Source organism: Zonotrichia albicollis, chromosome 4, assembly GCF_047830755.1.
Source record: "Zonotrichia albicollis isolate bZonAlb1 chromosome 4, bZonAlb1.hap1, whole genome shotgun sequence".
Classification (NCBI taxonomy): Eukaryota; Metazoa; Chordata; class Aves; order Passeriformes; family Passerellidae; genus Zonotrichia; species Zonotrichia albicollis.
This window is the reverse complement of record NC_133822.1, coordinates 51,374,150-51,397,982: the sequence shown is the minus strand read 5'-3', so window position 1 is coordinate 51,397,982 and position 23,833 is coordinate 51,374,150. Positions and strand designations below refer to the sequence as shown.

General features: G+C 42.8%; 2 protein-coding genes, 1 long non-coding RNA gene and 1 other non-coding gene across 5 annotated transcripts; 1 reads left to right on the top strand and 3 right to left on the bottom strand.

Annotated features, from left to right (window-relative positions):
* Positions 1-9,242: 9,242 nt before the first annotated feature.
* KICS2 (KICSTOR subunit 2) lies at positions 9,243-18,590 on the bottom strand. Of its 2 annotated transcripts, XM_074539793.1 has the most exons (4): positions 18,273-18,590; positions 16,199-16,272; positions 15,984-16,120; positions 9,243-11,951 (listed from the first exon to the last, which is right to left on the bottom strand). In XM_074539793.1, exons 1-4 carry the CDS (start codon positions 18,505-18,507, stop codon positions 11,135-11,137), a joined length of 1,263 nt encoding a protein of 420 aa, XP_074395894.1. In that variant the 5' UTR covers positions 18,508-18,590; the 3' UTR covers positions 9,243-11,134. The 2 variants fall into 2 exon arrangements, with proteins under 2 accessions (XP_074395894.1, XP_005480617.1); XM_005480560.4 differs by having other exon boundaries at positions 15,984-16,272.
* LOC141728843 (uncharacterized) lies at positions 18,535-19,974 on the top strand. The gene is made up of 2 exons (XR_012580073.1): positions 18,535-18,772; positions 18,935-19,974. It is a non-coding gene; the product is annotated as an uncharacterized LOC141728843 (long non-coding RNA).
* RPL18A (ribosomal protein L18a) lies at positions 19,949-23,537 on the bottom strand. The gene is made up of 5 exons (XM_074539799.1): positions 23,377-23,537; positions 22,826-23,005; positions 22,128-22,257; positions 20,515-20,624; positions 19,949-20,098 (listed from the first exon to the last, which is right to left on the bottom strand). Exons 1-5 carry the CDS (start codon positions 23,392-23,394, stop codon positions 20,006-20,008), a joined length of 531 nt encoding a protein of 176 aa, XP_074395900.1. The 5' UTR covers positions 23,395-23,537; the 3' UTR covers positions 19,949-20,005.
* Positions 21,401-21,532, bottom strand: LOC113460399 (small nucleolar RNA SNORA68). Its single transcript, XR_003382245.1, has one exon. It is a non-coding gene; the product is annotated as a small nucleolar RNA SNORA68 (small nucleolar RNA).
* Positions 23,538-23,833: the final 296 nt, after the last annotated feature.

Genomic DNA, 23,833 nt, shown 5'->3' with positions numbered 1-23,833 from the left:
GCTGTAGATGTCAACCGTGGTGCTGTAAGAGCTGGACTTTGCTTAGAGGAACCAGAACAAGGACTCCAGGACATGTGCCAGTGGTGCTCCTCATGTCAGTAGAATGCTGAAGCACACAGTAATCAGAGCTTTTTAAAGAAAAAAAGGACTTAAAACATATCTGTGATTACTTTCCTAAATCCAAAGTGACACAGCCTCCAGCATAGCCTAGATTCCTCCCCAGCACTATACAGGTCCAAATCCCAAGATGCCTCTGAGCCAATATTGTTCCTATGCTCCCTGGCAGTTAATACAGTTCTGCTGGCATACCCAAAACTTACCTGCAAAAAAGCACAGGACAAAATGAAATTGGAGACATTTAGGAAATACTGGTGCTATTAGGCTGTACATCCCAAATTGAGGTTTTCCCATTCCTGGACTTCCTGGTGCCTATAAATTAACATTTATAAGAGCAACATGTAAGCCCTGACGTGAAACACCACTACTGCCATTTATGAGGCTTCATTTTGAAGTGTATGGTATAGCACAGAAACTAACATGTGAAGGGTTTAGGGATTTTTAAAAGTAGCTGATGAACAGAATATTATGTTCTTTTAAAACAGCCATCACCCTGCATCAAGTTGAATGGATTTCTGTTCTCACAAAACCAGATTGCTGGATGTGCTATGCAGTCTAGGAGGTTGTTTTCTTGCACAACTGCAGAGACATAGCTGATAAGAATGCTCTTGGCCCCTACAGGGGTAAATAGGCATTACACCCAATCTCCTAAAGAAAGAACCATTGAAAGCAGTATCATTTACGTACAGGGCCCTGCTCCTGTGGATCACCTACATGAGAAAGGCCCTGACAAGGAGGAATTAATTCCTAGCTCATGAGTAAGGAAAGACAGTGTATTGTTCTTAAAGCCCAAGGAATAAGAGAAAGCAAAGGCAATTTAAACAAAATTGAAAAAAAGAGATGCATTTTCAAGGCAGAACATACATTTTTTTCTGTATTAAGTGGGAGCATTTGAAGCAAATCAGCTTAAAATTACTTTTTGCAAATGGGCACCTAGTGTCCCATTGAGTTGTGTCATTGGCAGATACAGAGGTGAAGAGCACACACAAACTGTTTGGGAGCAGCCCCAGTGCCAAAATTATGGGTTTTTAACCACATTATATAATAATACTGCACATAATTAGGTTTGGCTTAGCAATTTATGGCTGATCAGTGTCCTTAACTTTATAAATATGAAAGAAAAATTTAGCATGAGGACATGGAATACCAGGTAATGACACTGGAAGGGCATGTTCACTGACTGCAGCAGGTGCAAGTGTTTCTGTGCATATGAGGCAAATGGTTCAGAGCCTCCCAGAACGGCATCCATCACCCTCCTGAAGGAACGTGATGAAAATTCTGCTCCATCACCATGACAACTCGTGCCACACCATTGCTATAGTAACTGCCTGAACATTATTAGTTTTTAACCACACACTCAATGGCCAGCGTGCAAATGAGGAGGAGCCACTCAGCTCTGCCCTGCTGCTGCTCCCACCCCAGCCTGTGTTATTGCAGTGTAATCTAAGCTCCTTCCATGTTCCCCCAGCCCCACACTGTCAGCCAAGCTCCCCACCACTGCCAGCTCTCCAAACCCAAGTCTGTCTCATCATGGGAGCACTAATTGCACCTATATCACTGTTAGATTTGTGGTTCCCCCCCTCCCCTCAAGTGATTTATCAGGCTAAGATTAAATGCAAGTAGAAAATTTCATCTTCCCAATGATTCATTGAAAATCTGTTCTATTAATCCAGTGCACCACAGGGTGGCTTTGCATGCTGCATTAGCATCCTACGCACGCAGTCACACTATCAGTTCAAAGGCACCATCCTGTCCCCTGAAGAGCCAGGATTTCAACATTGTCATGGTGCAGGAATGCATTTACTGCACCACCAAACCCCATGTGATCATCATTTTAATACTCCAGCTCAGGCTGCAATGCTGCCCCCCAGCAGCATAGCTGTTGTGTGCAGTGATGTAAAACAGCAGCAGGGAAACACACACTAATGCTTCTCAGATCACATCAAAGCCCAAAGGCTGTGGCTAGATAGTGCCTTACATCCAGCTACCTTCCAACACCAAAGAAGGGAAAATAAATATGATTTATTACTGGGGTTTGACCCAGCTGGGGGCAGAGGGTGAAGCACAAGCTTGGCTGTCATCACAAAAGGTAGCAAGAGGTTGGGAGGAGTTTGTCACTCTCTGGGGACACCATCCCCCCCTGACTCCCAGCACAGCAAGCCCACACCCCCAGGTCAGGCAGGTTCATCAACCATGCTGAAAGTGCCATGAAATTGGCTTGCTCTCCTCTTGGAGGACAGATGGGAGAAGAGAAGGTCCTGCTGGCTTCTCCTTTGACCCTTGTGTTCTTTCCACTTTCCCTCCTCCTCTGCCTCCTGCAGGTTCTCTCTGGGGCTGGTGCAGGCTGCAGCACTGTCCCCCACCTCCATGCCAAGAGCAGCAGTGGGGTGGCACAGGCTCTTGCCCGCAGCCCTCGTGCCCAAACACAAACCCAGCATCATCTTGTGGGGCTTGTGAAAGGTATCTCTGCCCATGGAAGGGGGTTGGAACCAGATGATCTTTCATGTCCCTCCCAACCCAAAATCCCAAACCATTCTGTGATTCTACCACAACCCAAAGCAGCACGAGGACATCAGCCCCAGGGCCTGAGCCACCAGCCCCTGCAGTGCCCTGTTCCTGTCCCTGCCCCTCAGCCCCAGTGCCCAATGGTCTGGCTGTACTTTGGCTGGTACAGCACAACCATTTATCAGGGTTACATGGTGATACCATGGTGACATACATGGTGTGCATCATGTGCATATGAGTGTACCACACTCCATACACACACACACACACACTGTTATGCTAGATATATTTATACTTATGTACCACAGTAACTCTTCCCACTATCAAAAGACTATCAAAAGATTATGCCACTATGAAGACTATAAAAATCTTGTTATTACTTTGCATTAGGCTTAAACCCTAGGCTGATGTTCCCTATGAGCCTTTAACAGGTCATACTGCACAGCCTTGGTAAACAATATTGCTTTCATTTTCTCACTGTTTAATAAGAAAAAAAAAAAAGGAAAGAAAAAACCCACTCCATCTTTTCGAAACTGGAATGCAAATTTAAGTGAATGGGTAGTTTTCAAGAGAAAAAAAGTCATAAAAGTTCTTTTACAGATTTTTTTTGGCAATCAATAAAAAAGTTTCTCGCAGAGAAGATGAAACAACATCATTTTAGTGTTCCTAAATACATTAAGATATGAAATTAGATACCTGCTATTGCTGTTTACAGCTAAAACAGAACTACAAGTCACCCTATGGGGAAAAAAGCCAGTAAGACTCAAACAAATCTGACTAGAGCAGTAAAATCTATCTCATGTTTATAAATGTGTAGGAGACTATTATTTTATTCTGGAGATTCCTAATTACTTTTTTCTTTTTGTAATAATACCACCCTCTAGTGGCACTTCTTCTGCCTTACTGAAGCAAAAATGTGGTTTAACATATCAATTACATGCATTAAGAAATGGTACAAAAATTGCAAATAGGAATCTGTTGACCTGCACTGAATTTCAAGCCAACATTCTGCAGTCTCTGAATCTCTGCATCTTTGGAAAAAGCTCTGTCTGGCTCAATTCAAACATAACATACTAACTCAAGAAAGTGCTACCATGAAAAGCATAAATAAAGTCCCTTTTCATGCACATTTGCAGAATAACATTCCAGATAAATGAATTCCTCAGTGTTTGGTGAGTAAATCACACTCTGAAGTATGAGCCTTATCGTTTCAACTATTATCTTAGTCCCTTGAAGATATTTTCCTTGACAGCTTTAAAAGTAGATGTAGCAAGAGTTTGTGACTGCTCCATCTCTCGTTTTGCACTTCCTTTTTGAACATACTAAAAATTCATCAATAAGGTGGTTGTGGGATTTTTTAACTGTTCTCTGACAATTTCAGATAGAAACAACTAGAATGAGCCATTCCTAACTTACAAGCCTTATTTCAACAAAACAGTCCTAAGCAGAGGTGAGCCTGAGGCACCCACAGCATATTTAGATATTGAGAGCCTTACATTTTCTGGGTAAGGATTTGGGATATCATTTCAGTCTACAGGGATAGCAAGAAAAATCAGATAGTACCACAGATCCCACTAGGTTGGAGCAAGATTTATATCCATTTATTTTTATGCTTGATAGAGAGTGAGTAACACACAACTTCAGAAATTTGCCTTCTGCTTTTCTCTCTGCAAGGTACAGTCAGGTCAACCAGCTTGAGGCAACTCCTGTGCTGGGAAAATTCAGTGTACAAAATTTTGAAGTCCTCCAAGCAAAGCCAGCCTGAGCACACAAAGTAAGTTCATAGTAGCTGATGGGCTACATCCAATTCTATTGAATTTGCAGGCAAAACTGTAGATAAATTGTGTAGGAGGGTGAGGTGGAGGCTTTATTCATTGCACTCATTCCCCATTTCTGTAACAATAAATGAGTATCAGGTTTTTCCCAAAAAGCTGTTATCTATTATTATCTAATGACACTTGAAAGTAACTTGCTCTTGCTCTTTCTATACAGGAATGCATGATGAGAAAGGAAAGGCAGCTTTTATTTGGCTTACACATCTTGCTTTCAGCAGAGCTCCAGGCACTTTACTCAGAGATGAGCTCTACATCTAGAATGGGACTTAATCTGCCAACTTTTCAAAATAGTTTGGACAGATTTGCATCATGGGATTAAAAGCAGAAAGCTAAACCTGTTAGTACTCCCAATCTCTCACCCCATCCCCCTAAAGTGCTGGCATCCCTCAGACTGAAGACAGGAGCCAGCTGTACTGCTGGAGGCAAAAGCACCTTTTCCACTGCAAGTCTTACACAGAGCCCTCACATGAATGGTATTATAACCCAAGTGTTCACTGTTTACTTGTTGCCTTCCTAGAGTTTTACCTCTAGGTGATATGGAGGTCTCAGGCAGTCACAGACAGTCCTTGGTGGAGCCTCACTCCCAGTCCCTGGAGAGCACTGGGAGAACCTGTGGCGTCAGGCTGCAGCAGCCACCACAGATCCTGCTGAAAGCAGGGTGGCCCTTTGGCCACTGCTCACAGTGATGGCTGTGAACCAGTTCTGGGCTGCACCCACCCAGAAAGCAGGTGAGCTTCTCCTCTTCAGACAATTGAACCTCTCCTCCCCCATCTGCCAAGAGAATTATCTGAGGCCAGGGAGAGGAAGCTTATTCCTTACCTGAGAAAGCAGAGGAAATACCTGGAGGCTCTGCTGAACATCTGCATAACCACACAGAAGAAGGAGAAGTTGACTTGGATTCCCCTGGTCAAAGCCAACATTGATATTTGGTATGACATTTTACTATACAAATGTTTAAGAGACCATCCATACTGTAGGAAGCAATTCCCTCTACCTGGCTTCCCTAAGAGAACTAACTCCAAGACAAAATCAAAACTTGGGAATTCACTTGAATAGGGACACCCCCAGGCTGACCTCAGCATCTCTCACTGGTCCTCATTTTGCCAAGGATCACATCATCCTTCCCACAGGAACCTGACAATTCTTGGTTCAAGGTTGTGCATCCCAGTACAGGACCATGGTGACATTGGCTCCTCATGGCTCTGATCTGAGGAATTCAACTTGCACACACTAAAGAGCCTCTCAATACCTTTACAGCAATATATGCATTATATATATATGCATTATATATATATATATGCATATATATATATATGCATTATATATAATATATGCATATATCAGAGCCAAAAACTTAGTGACACTAAATATTTTATCAGCAGTGAGCTGCACAAATGAAGCACAGCATTTCACTGCTCTGAAGCTTCAGATGTTGGCTTGTAGCATTGTAGCAGCATATTCCAGCTAATAACAGGATATCACAAAGCTTGTCTTAATCATCTGCCCAAAACCAGCTGCTTTGCCAAGGCTGCTGATACCTAAAGATGGAACACCACCCTCATAGAAAGAGTAGAGTTATTTTAAAGTAGTCACATAAAACAAGCAGCTGCAACTACAGGTAGGATCTAGCCCAGCTTTTTCAGCACATAAAATTTATATAGATTCCTGTGAAATTAGGCCAGCAATGCAGAGAGACCAACAAAATCTGCTCACAGTCCATCTGCAATGCAGCCCTTCTGCATCTCTTTTCTCCCTGCCTGTCTTTCCCAGAGCTTCCATCTGCCCAAGCCCATCTTGCAGTGACTTGTCTCCCCTTCTCCTGCATTTTGCCCTTCTTGCCACTGTCCTGTGCGGCTGGGGCAGAGCCAGGTCCCAGCTGCAAGGTGGAGAACTCTGTTACCCTACCACAAACCCAGTGGCTGCAACACCAGGTTGGAAGTTAAGAGAGAACTGTACTGAAACAGGCAAACGCCCCCAGAAAAGCTCCATAGCAGTGATCCGAATAAGTCAGGCTGTGTGTTGAGTGCATGCAAGCAAAGCACCAGAAAGGGAAAGAAGCAGTTCCTGGAAAAAAAATGATTGAGCACTTAAACCAATTTCAGTACAAAAACATTTTACTTCTATGCTCCAAAGGAGACTTCCTGTTTAAATCAGTCCTCTGCTAACATGAAATCAGAGTGCGGTTCCATCTTGCATTTGACCTGTATATTGTTTTTGCCAGGTCTGCAAAGCTGTGCTTTGTCAGTATTCTCATTTCAAGAGCCTCTTCTGCTTTTCCCAATAAACAGCTCCCACCTTTGCACAGTTGCAGCCCAAAGGCCATCCCTGCTGAGCCGTTCAATGGCTGTTCCCAGGGGCACAACACTGACCTACTGCTCCTGAGGCTCAGGCAGAGCCCAAGCAAATGAGCAGTGCTTGGCCTCCGCTGCATCCACTCAGGCATGGCTGGCTTACATCCCTAAGAGTCTGAAAACAGGACTTCTGGAGCAAACAGGGCAGAAACACCAAACTTTTCAGCCAACTAAGTCAGCTTAGTGCCAGCACTTCTGGAAGCAAGCACAGAGCTCACCAGAAGCCCAGGACCAGCCACGGTGTGTGATGTCTGGCTTTCTGCAAGATGAGCGGGTGTAGGCAGTGGGCCAAAACACGGGACTTGAGGAATGAAGTATGGCACACTGCTGATTTTCTCAAGAAAAGCTTGGTTATGAGAAGACTGGGACCCAGTGCAGTCAAAGGCAGCAGCAAGCTGAAGCTTATACACAAAGAAGCCTCAGAAAAATGATGTCAAAGATCACAAATGTCTCAAAAGGCTCATACACGAAGATGAGTGGACCAGAGCAGTGATTAACTGTGTGAGTGCCATAAAATTATTTTCTGCTATAGTGCAAATATTTTTTTTAAGTGGATTAGATGAACACTAGGTGTTAGCATTCAAACAGATACCAGGAGTTACTTTTAGATCATTAAAACCTGAATATTATATGCTTTATGCAGATGTTGCAGTCCTTCACAGCATAATACAAAATATATTAGTTTCCATTTCCTGCACTGTCTTTATGCAAAGGGAGGAGAAATAAAAAGAAAGTCTTATTCAAGAAAAAACCTGAATGCCACATGCAAAAGAAAGCAGCTTACAAGACATAAATATAAAATATATCAGACTTAGAATACATTTGCTGTCAAAATCACACTGCAGGCAAAGGATACTAAATTAAATATTCCCCCAGTATCCTCATGGACTCAAGCAAGTGATGAGGTACATGAAATTTGCTACAAGTAAAGCTCCAACACAGCTATTCTAAGCAATCTGAATGCCACTGGGAATATCAAATCTCAGTACCTGTTTTAAAAATGTTTAAATATGTCTGGAAGCAATGGCTTTCAGTATGCTATCATAAATATATTTACATCTTATATTTAAAGCAGTCATTTACACATGACTTTCAAAGATTTAATCTTAGCTAAACTGGTGTAGAGGAAAAGCTGGCAGATGGGCTATCACCCAGTTCAGCAAAAGTCTATTTGTTTTCCAGTTCTTATAGTAAAGACACTGATCAATCTTTCCAGTATTGGAGTTAGTAATGAATGCATTTTTTTCCAGTTACTGAGTTTCTGGTCACCTTTACTTACTCCACAGATATGTTCCCCCACTTGCTTAATTATGCAGGTTTTCATTTCTGGCCTAGCCAGTTTTACATTATAGATACAGAATCACAGAAAGGTTAGGGCTCACAGGGATCTTAAAGACCATCTGCATTCAAGCCTCTGCCATGGCTGGAGACACATTCCACTAGACCAGGTTGCTCCAAGCCCCATCCAGCCTGGCCAGGGATAGGGCAACCACAGCTTCTCTGGACAGCCTGTTCCAATGTCTCACCAGGCTCATAGCAAAGAATTTCTTCCACATATCTAATCTTCCAGTTTGAACCTAATGCAGTCTCCCTATAACCTCATTAGTAATTTAAAACATAAACTCCATAAAGCATCAAATAAGAAACTGTGCCATGAGTGTTCATGGATCTGACAAATCAATAAATATTCATTCATTCCACATACTCACACCCCCCACACTTTGTTTTTGGTCACAGCACACCTCAACTCTGCAACACTGTTTCATATTGATTGTATGTCACCTCTCTCTTCAGCTTCACCTGCCTTCATCCAATGGCCTTCCTATGGCCTGATATTTCTGCTCCCAATGTTATATTAATTTAAGGCTGAGATCTTGCAAGGAGAGCGCCAGGGACAGGACTCAGAGACAGCCCCACAAGTCTCTCCAGAACCCAATTCTTTCTACCCTTTGTCTGCAAATGTCTCCCATTCCCTCCTTGCACACACCACAGAGTAATGGTTATGGTTCCCTTTGGTTCTTCATCAACTGAAATATTCTTAAATTCTTACCCATAAGTCACAAGGCTCCTGTGATTGCTTCACCAAGATCCTCTGAAGAAAAAAACTGCAGCAAACCACCTCCTCCTACACAAAAACATCACCCAGCATACCTTCCCTTCTGAGACACCATTTGCCAAGAACAATGACAGGAGTGTGATGTGAGCTACCAAGTCTGCTGAACAGTCACCCCCTTTTCTTCTCCCCATAAAAAACACTGGGAACAGCCTCTAGACATTTCAGCAACTAGCAAAAGCTGCTAGTCTGCTTCAAAGACTAGCAGCCCCTTTTCCAACTCAGAAATGAACATGTCTGTACCACACAGAGTTTCTTCCTCCAGTTTTCTCTCCCCTTTCCCACAGACACTATGACAGGGAAGTACTGCACAGGCAGACAGATTTTGTACAACATTTTATTTACACTGCTGAAGACTGGGAATCAGTTCTGGTGACAGTTTCTTTTGTGTTACTCAGGCTGAAGAAGTCAAAACTACACGTTATTACAAGGTCACTGTCCCACAGAGGGAAGCACACAAACTCTCTGAGTATTGTCATTTGCAACTTTGTCCTGTTAAAATGTAATTCAAGCTGCAAAGGGTAACACTCTTACAAAAAACAGGCGCCCTCCAACTGCTGGTAAATTTGCAACTCCTGTTATTTTCTAGTGGCAAAGAGTAGAGCTTTTTCAAGTGGTGCTGCAGTCAGACCAAGACTTCAGGTAAAAGGCAGTACCACAGATATTCAAAACAGGCTATACACAGTTAGAGCAAAGCAAGGAAGGTTCCATTGGGAACAGAGTGGAAAGTCAGAGTTGTATTTCAAGAACAGAATGTGATTGTAAAATGTCAGCATTTGCAGAGAGGCAAGACAAGTTACCACAACCTTCTGTGGGAGAGAAAGGGGATCATTAAAAGACACATTTGAAAAAGTATCTTTTATAGTTCAATCTTAACAGAAACCAACATTTTGACTTAAACTCCCTTTTAAAACCAACCTGATGATGCTATTATACATTACACAGTATATGACCTTACTTTACTACACTTATATATACATCAGTTCTCCTGAACCCCTGTCAAAGTGCGTGCACAACTGCATAGCTAACAGTCAGAAGAATCCTGCAATGTAAGGCTAGAGGCACAGCCAAATTGACCCCTTTATTGTATTTGGAAACCCTCATTTCCAAATTAAAGCACTTTCAGGGTAACTAGAAAACATACTTATTCCAACCCTGCAGCCTAGAAGTGGTGAAAGAATGAGGTAAACATACTGCATAGGCTATATATTTAAATCCAAATCCCCAAAGTGTTTTGGCTTAATTGTGTAATTATTTAAAACTGAATAGAGAGAAAAAATAGTTATAAAAATCTGAAAACAAATCTAGGTCAATACTAACAGCGTATTAGACAAGAAATCATTCAGAAAGGGCATTTTCTACTACCTTTTTTAAGTTAGCCAGGCAAAAAGCACAAATTGAAAAGAGCCTTGGTGCTTTTCCCATGGAGCTGCTGCTTCTAGAACACCTGCTCAAATTCACTTTGTCTGCTTCAGTTAGCCTGAGCCAAGACTGGCCCCACACTGTCACAGCACTCCAGAACACACCAGCCTTCCAGGCCATGCTGCAGCTTTTCTTGCCCCAGCCCAAGTCCTGGAGCAGTGACCAAGCTTTATGACACAGGGCCTTCAGAACAGATTACCAGTGCTTAACAGAGTGTCAGAGACCTCAATTATCATTTTAAACAATTTGGAAACTAAATTATAATTAACAGTAGTGACTTTTCTGATTCTCATCTTTTTATTTAAAATGTGTCTTTGCAGGTTCACTTTTTTAAAATATTCCCTTGCATCAGTGTTTAGTTCCCAGAAATCATTTCTGTCAGGCAATGCAGTTTTCTGAAAAGATAGCATCTTCCATCCTCACCACATTTTCAATAAACTCTGTAGAAGACAGTCAATGATCAGACTATGATAAAGTGCATATATTCCTTTCTGATACAGGCAACAAAACTGTGGACTAAAAAAATAAATCATACTGGAAATTGAAAACCACACCAAAAAACCCTATGGTGGCCCTTTACCACCCCACAATGAAGTTGCCCCACCAAGTACTGCCCAAAAATACTTTTCTTCAAGTGTCGGTTAGCTTAAAAAAAAAACCAAACTTATAACATTTAAAAAAATGGTTCCTTTTCAATTAGACTCTGAGAATCACAAATTTATGTAACTTTGAAAGCTACAGCTCCCTCAAGGCTAGCATAGCGCCTTGACAACTTTTAAGTAGTTTGTACTTCACCCTTTGGATCCAGGTTTCAAACTTGCAAAAGCTTTGGAGTTCTTAAGGGAATGTGAAATTTCATTGAGAAAAGAAATAAAATGATAGTCCCTTTCTGACTTCTTGGACTCAAAAATAACTACAATGGTAAAGTGAGGTTCGGGGCGAGTCAGAAAGTAGGTGCTTTGGACTTTGTCATCGTAGAAGTGAACAACCTTCTCCAAACTGTTGAGATCAGAGGTTCTATCAGTCATAATCATGATGACATTGGGCCAGTGCATAACAGGCCTGTCACTGGGCAGAGACACCACTGCAGGATACTGATCCACGCCCTTGGGGGCTTCCCTGTATGAATGGGGATGATGATAACCGTGTCCCTGAAAACTCTCTGATCCACGATTGTCAAAAATTAAGGAAACATTGACAGCATCGTACTTCCGGATGAAGCTGGAAATTTTCCCAAAGTAATCAGGATTTGTTTTAGCAGTCAAAGTTTTCATTTCAGATGCCGTTGTCTGTCGACTAAGAGCCTCATGAAAGTAAAAGCTAAACTTGGCAAGGAGAATGTTTTTGAGCTTCATGAGCCAGAGGAAGAGGTGTGGAGGCTGCACAGCCTTCTGAGACTGCCCTCCAAACAGGTGCTTCTTGGTTTCCCGCTGTTTCTCAAAAATTTGGCCCCAAGTTTGTAGCTTTGTGTGAGCACTGTGCAAGTTGACCAGGGATGGAAGGAACTTCCACTCTGAGATCTGAGCCTGAGCCTTTAAGAGGTGTGCAAGCACATCTACCTCCAGCTGGAAACTGCTTTCAAGAGGACTGAGGATTGGATGATGAAATCTAAAAAACATAACATTAGTCAAGACATGAGAACTGCTGCACACAATGGTGAAATAATCAGATAGTATTTGCCAGTTAACAGACAAAAGATCAAACATCAAAGCAGAGCAAAGTGTAAATCTAAAAATAATACTCTTAATTTAAAGAACAGTTCTTTTTACATAATTAGGGTAAATAATTCTACAAACAAACAGCGTTTCACATCTGACAAAACCACCTGTCGGACATTTCTCTACCAAAGTAAGGAGTTACATTTCATCGCTTCAACAATCACAGTTTATCTTCATCTATGAACTACTATAACATCATTTCTTTTTAAATTCAGATGATCTTGTTCCAATTTAAAATCTCTTCTGGCAGTCATATTTGTCTTGATGGTTCTGGAGCAGCAGTAAGACATTAAGTTAAATCAAAGGAATTATGTTATAGACCTATTGTTCACATAGGGGAGCTATGAGAAGTCAGGCTGAGTTTGGTTTTGCTGTCTGGAACCATAATTAATTCTTTCTCTTCTCACTTTTCCCCCTGACATTTAGAAAAAATACAGATGCAGTGTTTTTTACCTCTCTTTCCATGATACTGAAGTTATTTGCAATTTATAACACCAGCAATAACTTGATCGAAACAGTGAAAAACTGTAATGTAAAATATATAACTTTAGAAAGAAGTGGCCTTTTTAGTAAGTTCTCCCATTGGCATTAAGGATTCAAAGAGGTTTCTAATAAAGAACAATGAACAGTTCAAAGACAAGACTTGATGAGGCTTCCATTTAAGTAAAGACAAATTTATCATCTCACTTCAGAAAAATATCTTGGGTCTTGTTATTGGTTTAAAACAATAAATACAGAATTTTTCCAGCTTTTAAAACTAAAGCAATGTCATTATTCCTGTCAGCTTCTAGGACACAACAAATACAACCTGTTTTGGAAACAGCTGGTTCAAGATCAAAACACTTCATTTTGTTGTAGACCAGAAGAGAGAATAAAAATGTCAGGCTTTTCATCCCCTCTCCACTACTTTTCCTTTAGCTCGTGAGAAATGTCTGACTATTTGATCACTGATCTATAAGCATCTCTTTTTTTGGAAGCCAAAATTTGCAAGTATCTGTTACTAAGATTCAAGTCCAAATTTATTGGAAGAAAATGAAATTAAGAGTATCATAAACCAGCTGATGCACCACATTGGGCAAAGCAGCCTGGCTGGTGAGCAGGCACCTTCTGCACCCAGCACATGTCAGCAACCCCCAGCTGAGCTGCTAGAGCAGAGAGCCAGTGCTTGCTGGCCACTCTGCTGGGCTGAGAAGTCCAGAGCATATTTATATTTCTCTGAACAAACAAGAGCTTAAACAACAGTCAACAAAAAATAATTTCTAACAGTCAACATTAAATCTTTCCAATGGCTTTGGTATTCACCAGAAAAACAGTTTTGTTGCTCTGTATTTTAGGAGGGTACAAAAAACATTATGCAACATTATTTGCTGCAGTCCCATCAAATGACACACAGCACAGTGATTTAAATACATTTGCAGTCAGATCAAGAAAGTTTTCTTCCATTTTAAAATCAATTTAAAAATCCTTATCAAGGCAGCACTGCCAAAGTCTCCTGGATTAACATTCTGATGTACAGCTTTCCACTTCTACTTTACTTCATGGCAATGTTGCACTGTCTAGCAGGATTTGCTAAACTGTTTTAATCAAAAAATACACACCTCAGCTACAGCTGAGAAGCTTGATATGGTTACAGAGAAAACTGATGAGTTATGCACTAAGTCTAACTGCTGTAATTGAGTTTTATAATGCAGAAGCATCCAACTGAGCTCAGTATCACATAAAACAGATGAGGTTTTGCAATATTTCATAAGCCAGTGTGTCAAAAACTTAAGAACACATTGAAAATTTGATTTTTTTTCCCCCTAATCATTCCTGAAAGCAGAGGGATGCTAGTTTTGTTTTGCAGATTGTGAAGAAGCCACATTTTCTTTTTATTTCCTTTCAGAGATCACACATACATGTACATATAACACAATGCTGACTAGATAAAATACATTAAACATTTAAAAATTATTACATTAAAATAGGTGTTATAGTAACTTATTCATTTTATACTAAGCTTTTAAAGGATCTTGCTTCTGATGCTGCTTTGATTATTTAAGATCCCACCCAAACCAACAGCTAAAAACTTCAGGAGAAGTTACTCCTCCAGATGTATTCTACAGAAAAATGGAAAGGAAAATGTAGAGTACTGGCAATTAACAAGTCAGCAATAAGTAGTAATAACATAGTAACAAAATAGCTTTAAACTGTTTGAGAATTAATGATATTTCAGATACAAATAATATGTCTTGTTAACTGACAATTCTGCTGTTCCTTTTGAGATAGAAAGAAACTAAAAGGAAGGACTAAAGGAATAGATCACTATTCCCACTTTTTCCAGAAATGTTCTGCATGTCACTGGGGAGGAGCACACTGCAGCTACTGAATTAGCTCTGGCAGCACCTTAGGTTGTCTCCATCTTAAAGACTGCTTGTTAACCCAAAGCAAGATCACCAGTATTTTTTCCAAAGAGACATTGCTTTTTTTTTTAAAGATATTATTATATATATATAGTTACATAATATATATTATATAAACATATTATGCAACAGATAATGCCTTAGAAGTACAAATGTACCAATGAAATTTATTTAAATAACTTAGTAAAATGTGTCATATGCAGGTATAGTCTCCAATCTCTTCATCAAAGTAAGAATTTTGGTCCTCAGATTTTTAACAGTGCTGTTGATTCAGCACATCCTTAGAACAGATGGCAGCTGTTAGTGTGCAAGAGAAATCAACTTTAAAAAAAAACCAAACAAAACATGCCAACAACAAACCCACTCAAAACCCTAAACTTACTTCCCTTTACTCATTAAAGTTTATCACACCAAGGAAAAAAAATCTAAATTTCAGGTTTTTACTGGATTAACAGCCCTGATATTTTAAGTGATCACAAGCCAAGAATTGAAAAACATCACTACTAAGATCATATAGACTAGTTTTGATTTTCAAATTGCAAAATTACATAGCAATTTGCCAAAGGTATCCCTAAAAAATAAGGGAATCAGCTGTAGTGCTTCTGTTTGGAATATCAGAAAGCAGCACTGAATTATCTTCATTTTTCCTAGGTGAACACTATAAAAATCATAACTGAAAAGATTAAGACCTATGAATATTCTCCTCAAAAGTCTTAGACACTATTTCACTAACAACAATTTAAAGAAATTCAACCACATCTGACAGTTAACTTCCTACAATGGCTACCTTTTTTGGTTTAAAATGAAGAGGCGGAAATTGAGTGTGTTGAGAAGCATTCAAAAATTCTCTTTTAAACTGCTATCACTTTCAAGGCACATAAGTTAGATGTGAAATACCCAACCTACCCTCATTTAGAAACATCCCAGGATTTTTGCAACAGGATCTATTAAATCTTAACTTCAAGAAACCACAGTGGCAAGGACCAAAGTCTCAGAGGTGCTCCTCCTACTGGCTCCAAGACCTCTGGAGAAAAGTGGTAACAGAGCACCATAAAGCCCTCCCAGCTAGGAGGGTTGTGGTGTAGCTTTTAGATCTAAGCAGACATATATTCTTAAAAAGTAAGATTGTCACAAAAGTATTTGATTTATTTATGCCACCTTTACTGAAGCCCACACAAAATTAAGGCTTGTTTCCTCTCCCCTACCAAAGAAAAAAGTACAATAAGCCTTGCATCTTATAAAAGGAAAATCACTCCTCCTCTCTCCTGGAAATGAACATGCATAGGGAGGAAGGCTCCTAGTACACCATGAGCAGACTCCCTTTGTTATTTTTCTTCTTTGGAAGAAACTTTATGCATCTGATGCTGCAGGCCAACACAGACTTCACACATGAATTTGTGAAGGGACTGTGCTGCTCAGCAGTCAAAGGACAGCAAAGTCTTTGGGTTTGCTTTGAACTTCAACATCAGGTATGACAGATCACGAGCCTGAGTACGTACTGCCAGCAAAGAAACACTGACCTTGAACTGTATTTCTTTAAGATGGATTCCAAAATGTTTACCAGTTCCTCAGAGTTAATGAACTTTTGGGTGCTGAGTGTGTACATTTTTTCATAGAAGTCAGCAATTTCCATCCGAGCCTGAACAAAAAAACAGAGCTGTTCAGACAGGTGAGAAAGCAGCTCTTCCAAGTGAGGAGCTGTTCCTCCTAGTGCATTGTGACCCGTCGCCACCACCTTCTTCAGCTCATTATGCAGAGATGTGTAGATGGTTCGGATGGAGTCCTTGCGGCTGAAGAATGACTGACCACCTGTTCAGATAAATATGGAGGTATTACCAAAATCCAGGGACAGCAAAGATAGACAGCAACACTGGAAAATGCTTGTAATTATAGATCTAGTTGTTTGTAAGCATTGTTTAATTACAGTACTTCTTTTAACAAAGAAACAAAAGTCAGTGTTTTATTCTGCACGTAACTGAATTACAGAGCATATGCTCAGAAGCACTTTATGTAATTTCATGCAAGCTACACTTGTCCCACTTCATGTCTCAGCAGTCAATGGCTGCTGTAAAACAGTAACTCCTTCACAGCTGCCTCAGTTATGACATGACTTTTAAGAAACCCAGGGTTCAGTTAAATTTGCTACTATGATACATAACCTGGAAATACTGTTATCTGTGGAAGTCAGAAGAATTAAATCATAGTGACTTGACTGATCAAATTTTTATAGCCTCCACTCCTATTAATAATTCTAGATGTTTTCCAGAGAATTCCCTTAACAATCCCTCTTCCATCACGAAGCACTTAAATTCACAAAGCAACATTTAAATGGGAGCCATATGACATCTGTGTGTACAAATCAAATGTTACCAGTCCCTATACAATCTAAATATAAACCAGAACTCAAAGGGAAAATAATCACACTTTATCCCAGTGAGATCACAGTGCAGGTTAATCCATAACTAAAACTTGGAGGGCAGGAGGGAGGACAAGAAGTCCTCTGCGCTCCTTTCTACCTGCTCAACACTATGAGGAATTTAAAATAGAAGAGAGGAGTAAAGGGTCAAAGATATTTAACTTTGACATTACAAAAAGACTGTACAAATGTACTAGCCTTATTTCATAGCTTCCATTTACAGAAGACCTAATGTGCCATTCAGGCAGTCAACAGCTGCAGCAGAGCAAAGACCACAGAGATTGAATCTGGATCTTTTAAAGATTCCAAATTTAGGTGCCTCTTTGAAACCGCTTATAAATTTTGTAATGCTGGATAGCTCTTTCCACATTCCTTTTACACATATAATGTTCAAAGGTGACCACTCACATTTGAGGTAGAAAGGTAGAGAATTGGCTATCATAGTGAAACAGCTCCCATTGTAACACAGGAGTAGTCCCCCAGCCACGGGCAGGAGGAAGAATCATCTATTTCAGTTGTTCATGAAGTAAATAAATAAACAAAACTTTGCCCCTTCTGTTGTCACCTTCATCCTTTCTGCAAGCACAAAATTCACTCTTTAAAGTCAGCCTTACAGTCAGAGTTTTGGCTGTAAAGATCTCATAATAGTTCCAAGTCATCATTTAAGTAACAAAGCTGAATTTTCTGGATGGTTTAATGTGCTATACATGAGACTCATATCCTTTGATCCATTTTCCATACCCATCTGCACTTCAAAAAGAAAATAAGCAGCTTTGCCCAGAGGGTAGCATCATGAAAGCTCATCCTGTGCCAGTTTCGAATTTTCTACTCATGTACTGATAAACATGAAGCAGCTGCTATCGTGGCCAAAGCTTCCTGAGATCCTGCAGTATCTGCATGGGTAACAACTCCTAGGATGCTACCTACCTCCAGCCCCGAGTACTTGCACACATACACCTCTGATGCAAGGTGGAAAAGCTTTAACGCTTTGGTCACCCCAGGAAGGTCATGTTTGCCTATATCTCAGCCAGAGCATCTCAGCACAGAAACACCTCCGGCTAATTCTTGGGAAGGGCGGGTAGGTGCCCGCTGGCCAGGGAAGAGATGCAGCGTGTGGCACAGCAGCCAGCGTGCCAACTGCACAGCACCTCTGTCCTCTGGTCCGTTCCTTAGCGGCAGCACTAATGCTTTCCCAGCGGGCTCACGGACTCTCACCAAGCCAGCGCGGGTCTCGGACGCACAGGCACGGACCCGCCGAGGCAGGGCCCCCGGGACCGCGGGTCCCAGCGCCTGCGATCGCCGGTGAGCTCCCGGCCGCCCGCTCCGCACCCGCGGAGCGCCGCGCGGGGCAGGCCCCCCGGCTGAGGCGGTCCCTCCCTCCCCGGAGCGGTACCTAGCTTCTGTCCCAGGAAGGTCATGCTGTGATAGGCCTTCTCGGCCGCCGCCAGGTGCGCCAGCCCGGCCAGCAGCGCCAGCCAGCTGGAGCCCGCGCTCTTGTTGGCCTCCCGCTCCTTCTCCACATTGTCCTTGGCCTTGTCGTAGGAGAAGATGCCCAGGTGGGAGAAGAAGGTCTCCAGCACGGCCTGCTCCACGGGCACCGGCGCTCCCAGCGGGATCGACTCCCCCATCCCGCCCGGCGCCTCCGCAGCGGCCGCCACTTCCGGGTCCGGCGCCCGCCCTCCCGCGCGAGGGAACACGTGACCGGCGGAACGGGGGAGCGGCCGGCTAGGGGTCACGTGACGGGCGGGCGCTCGTGCGGCCGGCGGGCGGGGCAGCGGCAGCGCGCGGCAGCGCCGGGCCCCGGTGTGCGCGTGCCCCTGCTGGCCGGGCGCTCCCGCCCGCCGCCCTGCGCTTCACGGTGTACGCGGAACGGAGACACGCTCCTGCTAAATTGTACGTACAGCTAAAAACCTTCTACAGCTCCAGGTCCTTCTGAGGCCCTTCCTCCCGCCTCTTTCACTCCCACAGAGCCCTCCAGCTACTTTGGCTTCAGTTTCCCCCTCCCTTGCGATTGGGCATACGGTGGATTGTCCACATTATTCCCATTTGCTTCAGTTCGTGTTTCAGACAGACGAGCTGCCTGAACTCATTCTCCGTGCGGGCGATGAGGAGCACAAGGCTGAGCCGCGGAATGGGAGCTCTCTGGGCACGCTGACTGACCCAGTTCCGCAGAACTTACCCACCCTTGCACTGGGAGCACCGCTCCAGACCGAGTGGCAGCTCTCCAGTCAACCCAGAAAGGACACATATCCCAGCTCCCTCTCTGCACAGTATTTCCCTGCACTCTAACAGCACCTGCAGCTGTTTTTAAGCTGAAATCTGGACAAGACACAGCATCAGTTCTTTTACACCGGCATGACCCACGTACTTAACTAAGTAGCTGACTGCCTCAGGAAACACCGCCACTGAAAATGGGCATCAGATGCAAGCACCACCTTTAGGTATGGAGCAGCCTTTTAAATAAACCACAACTACAGTGTCTGCAAGCTTCTTACTGTGAACAGTAAGCAGCCTAAGGATTTGGATATAGAAATTGTCATCATTTTCATTCACTGGTCTAATAGAAAAGGATAAATCTGCCTAATACTTCATCACTTTTCTTTTCTAGGCACAGGCACCTCCGTACACATCCCTTATTCAGAGTGGTGTGTAACATCCCTGAAAAGGTTCTGGTTAGAACTAGAATTTTGGCTTCAAGTCCTTAAATTTTGAAGCAGCTTAACTGAAGTTATGAGGTCTTCCTTTCTTACAGCTAAGTCTGAGTTCTGTATGCACCAGAACCTGCCTTCTTCCTGAACTCAACTGTTCACTTAGTGTGCCAAAGGGACAAAATGGAAGCAGGATTTTACAGCAGCTCAACAACAGACATCTCTGACCTGGAAAGTTGGTTATTAAAATTTGATTTATTGATGGAATAGTTCAGTAATTTAAGTCAGCACCTGAAACACTCACCTGTTCAAGGGAATCACAGCTGTTAATAGTAGGCTGCCAATAGTTTACAGAAAAGAAAAGAACAGGAATGGGAACTCCTAGATAACCAGGACAGAGTCTCCAAAAGACAACTGGGAGTGAAAGCTTCCAATAAGACCTTTATTGCAACACAGAGTTGACAACATGTTTTTGTATTTAATAGAAAGTATTTGGTCTCTTGGTGGTGAAGCGTGGTTTGTGCTGGCGACGCAGAACTCTGTGTGGCAGTGGGAACTTGATTTTAGAATCCTGCAAGAAAAATGTTTCTATGTTAATTGAGGTATCAGATGAACAACAGAAAATAAATTGGAATAAATGGCCAAGCTGTATTCAGTGACTACCTTATGCTTAGAGAAGTAATCCATCCACAACTTAAGATATACTTCACAGGACTTAATTAATTTTGCATTCTTTTTTTCAAAGTAATGCCAGTCAGAGGCATGTCTTCTGTACCATAACATGTATTTACTTTATTGTGACTTTCTTCCAAATACTTGTAGCAGCAGAAGTCTTGATCATAATATACCATAATCATGAACATATGCACCCAGGTTTGGTTCCTGCACTATTTTTGGTTGCAAAACAAACCTGTACCACACAAGAGAGATCCCCTCTTCCAATCCAATGCTGGCCCAGGACCCACCAGCCAGTCCTGCCTCACTTACATGGAACTGCTTGACTGCAGGTCTGCGGCACTTGCTGGCAGCAATTTCCTCAACCTTCATGATCTGGATAGAGTGAGCACGGGCACGATGACGGGCTCCCATATCACGGTCTAGAACAACAGAACTCATTAAAAAGGAATTTTATTACATGTTCAGTTCAAGAATCTTACAGCCCTTCGTTCAAGAAATGTTCATCGTGTCATCTACAACTTTTAAAATTTCTGATCAGCTGCAATTAAAACCACTGTTTCTATTATTTAAAGTGATACCACAAACATCGCATAACCAACAAGCAGCAGCAAACTCCTCCTGTAAGTTCTAAGTAAGCTCCACAACAGGAAGAGCCATTTGAATCTTCCTGTCAAATTTCAAGGTACACACGGACACAAGTAATATACCTAGGACTACTTACTCCCTTGCAAGACAAAAAAATCCTGTGGTTCAGATTCAACACTGAAATATTACTGGAAAGACACATGAACTTCAAAACACTTTCCCTTCCAAAAGGAAGGTGCAAGTGAAAGTAGGACCTGAGGATACCTTTACTTCTATTGAAATTGACCAGCAATAGAACCATGAATTCATGTTCATCCCACATAATCAGGCTTTTTGAATAGGAAGAAGAATCTGAACTTAGGCTCCCTGAAAATTTCTCTGTTCAGCAGTGCAAATCACTGGCTTCAAATCACATCCATAGCTAGCTCCACAAGGTATGACTGTTGAAATACTACTGTGTTTCCCATGAAGATCTAACACACCTGTTAAAACTTACCTGTCACAACTAGTCTAGAACACAGAAGTACCAGTCATTGTATCATGAAAAATAAGGGTTTTGGGTCTCTTAAGCAATCCTTCAGTATGTTCATTAAAAGGGATTATTGAACATTAATGTAGAACCTTAAATTTCACTTTCAACAGCACTTCAGCTTTTGAAAGGCGACAAGATGCATTTAATATTTGCACACATGACAAGAATATCATTATTGAGAACAATATTCTTTGGGTTTTTATGTGCAATCTGTAGTGCTTATAACATTCTGGAGTCAAGTATCAACAGCAACACAAATGGTCTATCCCTCAAATACTTCACAAAACAGTCTGAATTTAGGACAACTATTACTTCTCAATGAAATGAGGTGATGAGATCTTGGAGTTACAGTATTGGCTTTTTCCCTGTGGTTTTTTTTCTCCTACTTGCTCAATAAAGGACAAATTCCCCATGATCTCTGAAATCTTCTTTTCACACGACTTGGGAAGATATATTCAATTGTCTTAACAGCGCAGTGCAGGAAATACACAGAGCACCTGGAAAGTCATTAAATTATCAGTTTGTATAGCAACACTCATTACTAGAATTGTAGAAAGACACACCAAAAAGAAGTGGGAGTATTTTCCAGTCAGAGAAACTGTAAAGAGAGGCAACAAGTCACCTATCACATGTATAATAGATAAATATCTATGGAATGGCTGGCAACCTCCTCCCTTAATTTTCCAGTGTTTCAGTTATTTTATCAAGGGTTAAGATAGCATGCTTTATGCCTAATTTGAGACTTAATCTTCTGCTTGTATACTGCTTCTATTATTTTACATCTGAAACAGCTACATATACTTACAGCACTGAGTGACAGCACCCGCAGTGGTCAAATCTCTGTACTCCCTGTACATGTTGTGGGTCCCACTACGAGAATCATAGCGCAACCAAATACCAAAATTTTTTACCCGCAGAGGGGACTTCTCATACACCTGGAATTACACAAGAACATGGAAGTGGTTAGAAATGATGTACTATCACCATTTTACAATTTTAAGAATAAAGATTTCAGAGCTCTAACAAAACTCCTGTTTTAAGTCTTACTGTCAAAAAACAACTCTTTGCTCTCTTTCCCCTTACCAAGATAGCTGGATATGTCTTGGTAATTCAGAGTAGAGAGCTTTAGTAATTCAAAGAAAACCACAAGATTTCAGCTCTAAAGACCGTTCTTAAAGTATCAAGGAAGAGGAGTGTAAGCATACAAACATCCACTTTCCCAGGGCTACAAATGTGCAAATGCCTCTTAAAAGGTATATTGTACAATGAACCTAAGTCTAAGATGCAACACATGACTCATCATCTTGAAGCAGTAAGTAAATTTGTATTTCGTTTACAAGACATATACCACTACTTTCAAAAAGCAAACTTGTCACTCCTTTTCACAGCAACTGAAAGACAAGGGATTTCAACCTCACACCCCATAACTGCAATTCCTGTAAAATCCCTCCACATACACCGGCTGGAACTCCATAAGAAGCTTTTAGGTTTATAATTCCTCACCTGTCCACAGTACACAATCTCTCCAGAAGACTTCTTCATCTTCTTCAGCTGAGAGACGAAGTACCAGAATCGGGACTTGGCGACGACATGGTTCGGAGCGAAGATCCGCATGCGGTACAGAGGAGGAGTCGTGCATTTCGGCGTGGGCAAGCAGCGCCCGACCACCTTGTACTCCCGCAGCTGGAGGGACACGAAAACCAGGCGGACCTCAGTGGGTGAGCCGCGGAGCCACCGCCACGCCCGCCCCGCGCCCTTTGAGGCGGCTCCTCAAAGGAACAACAACGCGACGAAAGGAGCTCAATCCATCAGGGGAGGGAGCCCCTTGCGCCGGGCGGGTCGATCCGCGCCACCCCACGCCGATCTGGGTCCGCGCCTGGCGGGAGCGGCGCCGCCGCCATGTTGGCCTCTCGCCGCCTCACGGGCCAGGCGGAGCCGTTCGGGCAGGCGCGGGCCACTCTCGAGCTAAAACCCGCCACCGCCGCCCTCCCGACGGCTACCCTGGCCGTACTGCCGGCCCCGGCTGCGCCCGCCGAGCCCCGGCCCGTACTCACAGTGCCCGACGCCTTCATGGCGCTCCGCCGCCGTTGCTCTCAGGAAAGGAAAAGGACGGGCAGCGTGCGCCGCCGGCTGACGTCATCACCCCGCCCCGCCCCCGGAGGCCCGCGCGGCGATTGGTTGCGAGCAGAGCGCGATTGGAGCACGCAGCTGTCAGTCTCCGCGCGCGGCCCTGGCTTCCGGGCTGGGGGCACCGCGTGGCCCGGCCTGGCTCGCAGGCAGCGCGGCCCCGGCCCAGCCCCCTGCTGCCGGCACCGAGCCGCGGTCCCGCATGGGCCTGATAGAAGGTAGACCTGGCTGTGCGTGACTCCGTCTCCAGCCCGCCCTGTTGGCGTTAGCGTGAAGGATGTGGCAGGGAGGCTCCAGGCGGAGACACCGAAATTCCCTCGGGGCGGTAGCCGGCAGCCGGTATCGGGGGAGCCTTTCTCATTCGTCGTCCTCCGGCATAGCTAG

What these genes read in the sequence shown, in the direction of transcription:
- KICS2 (XM_005480560.4), bottom strand. Translation starts at nt 18,507, where the DNA reads ATGGGGGAGTCGATCCCGCTGGGAGCGCCGGTGCCCGTGGAGCAGGCC. An exon ending in CTTCCTGGGACAGAAGCTAG is followed by an intron (nt 16,273 to 18,272) that starts GTACCGCTCCGG and finishes TTATCTGAACAG; the next exon opens with GTGGTCAGTCATTCTTCAGC. An exon ending in TTAAAGAAATACAGTTCAAG is followed by an intron (nt 11,952 to 15,983) that starts GTCAGTGTTTCT and finishes TATGTTTTTTAG; the next exon opens with ATTTCATCATCCAATCCTCA.
- RPL18A (XM_074539799.1), bottom strand. An exon ending in AGATTGTGTACTGTGGACAG is followed by an intron (nt 22,258 to 22,825) that starts GTGAGGAATTAT and finishes GTGTAATTCCAG; the next exon opens with GTGTATGAGAAGTCCCCTCT. An exon ending in GGGTGCTGTCACTCAGTGCT is followed by an intron (nt 20,625 to 22,127) that starts GTAAGTATATGT and finishes CTGTTGTTCTAG; the next exon opens with ACCGTGATATGGGAGCCCGT.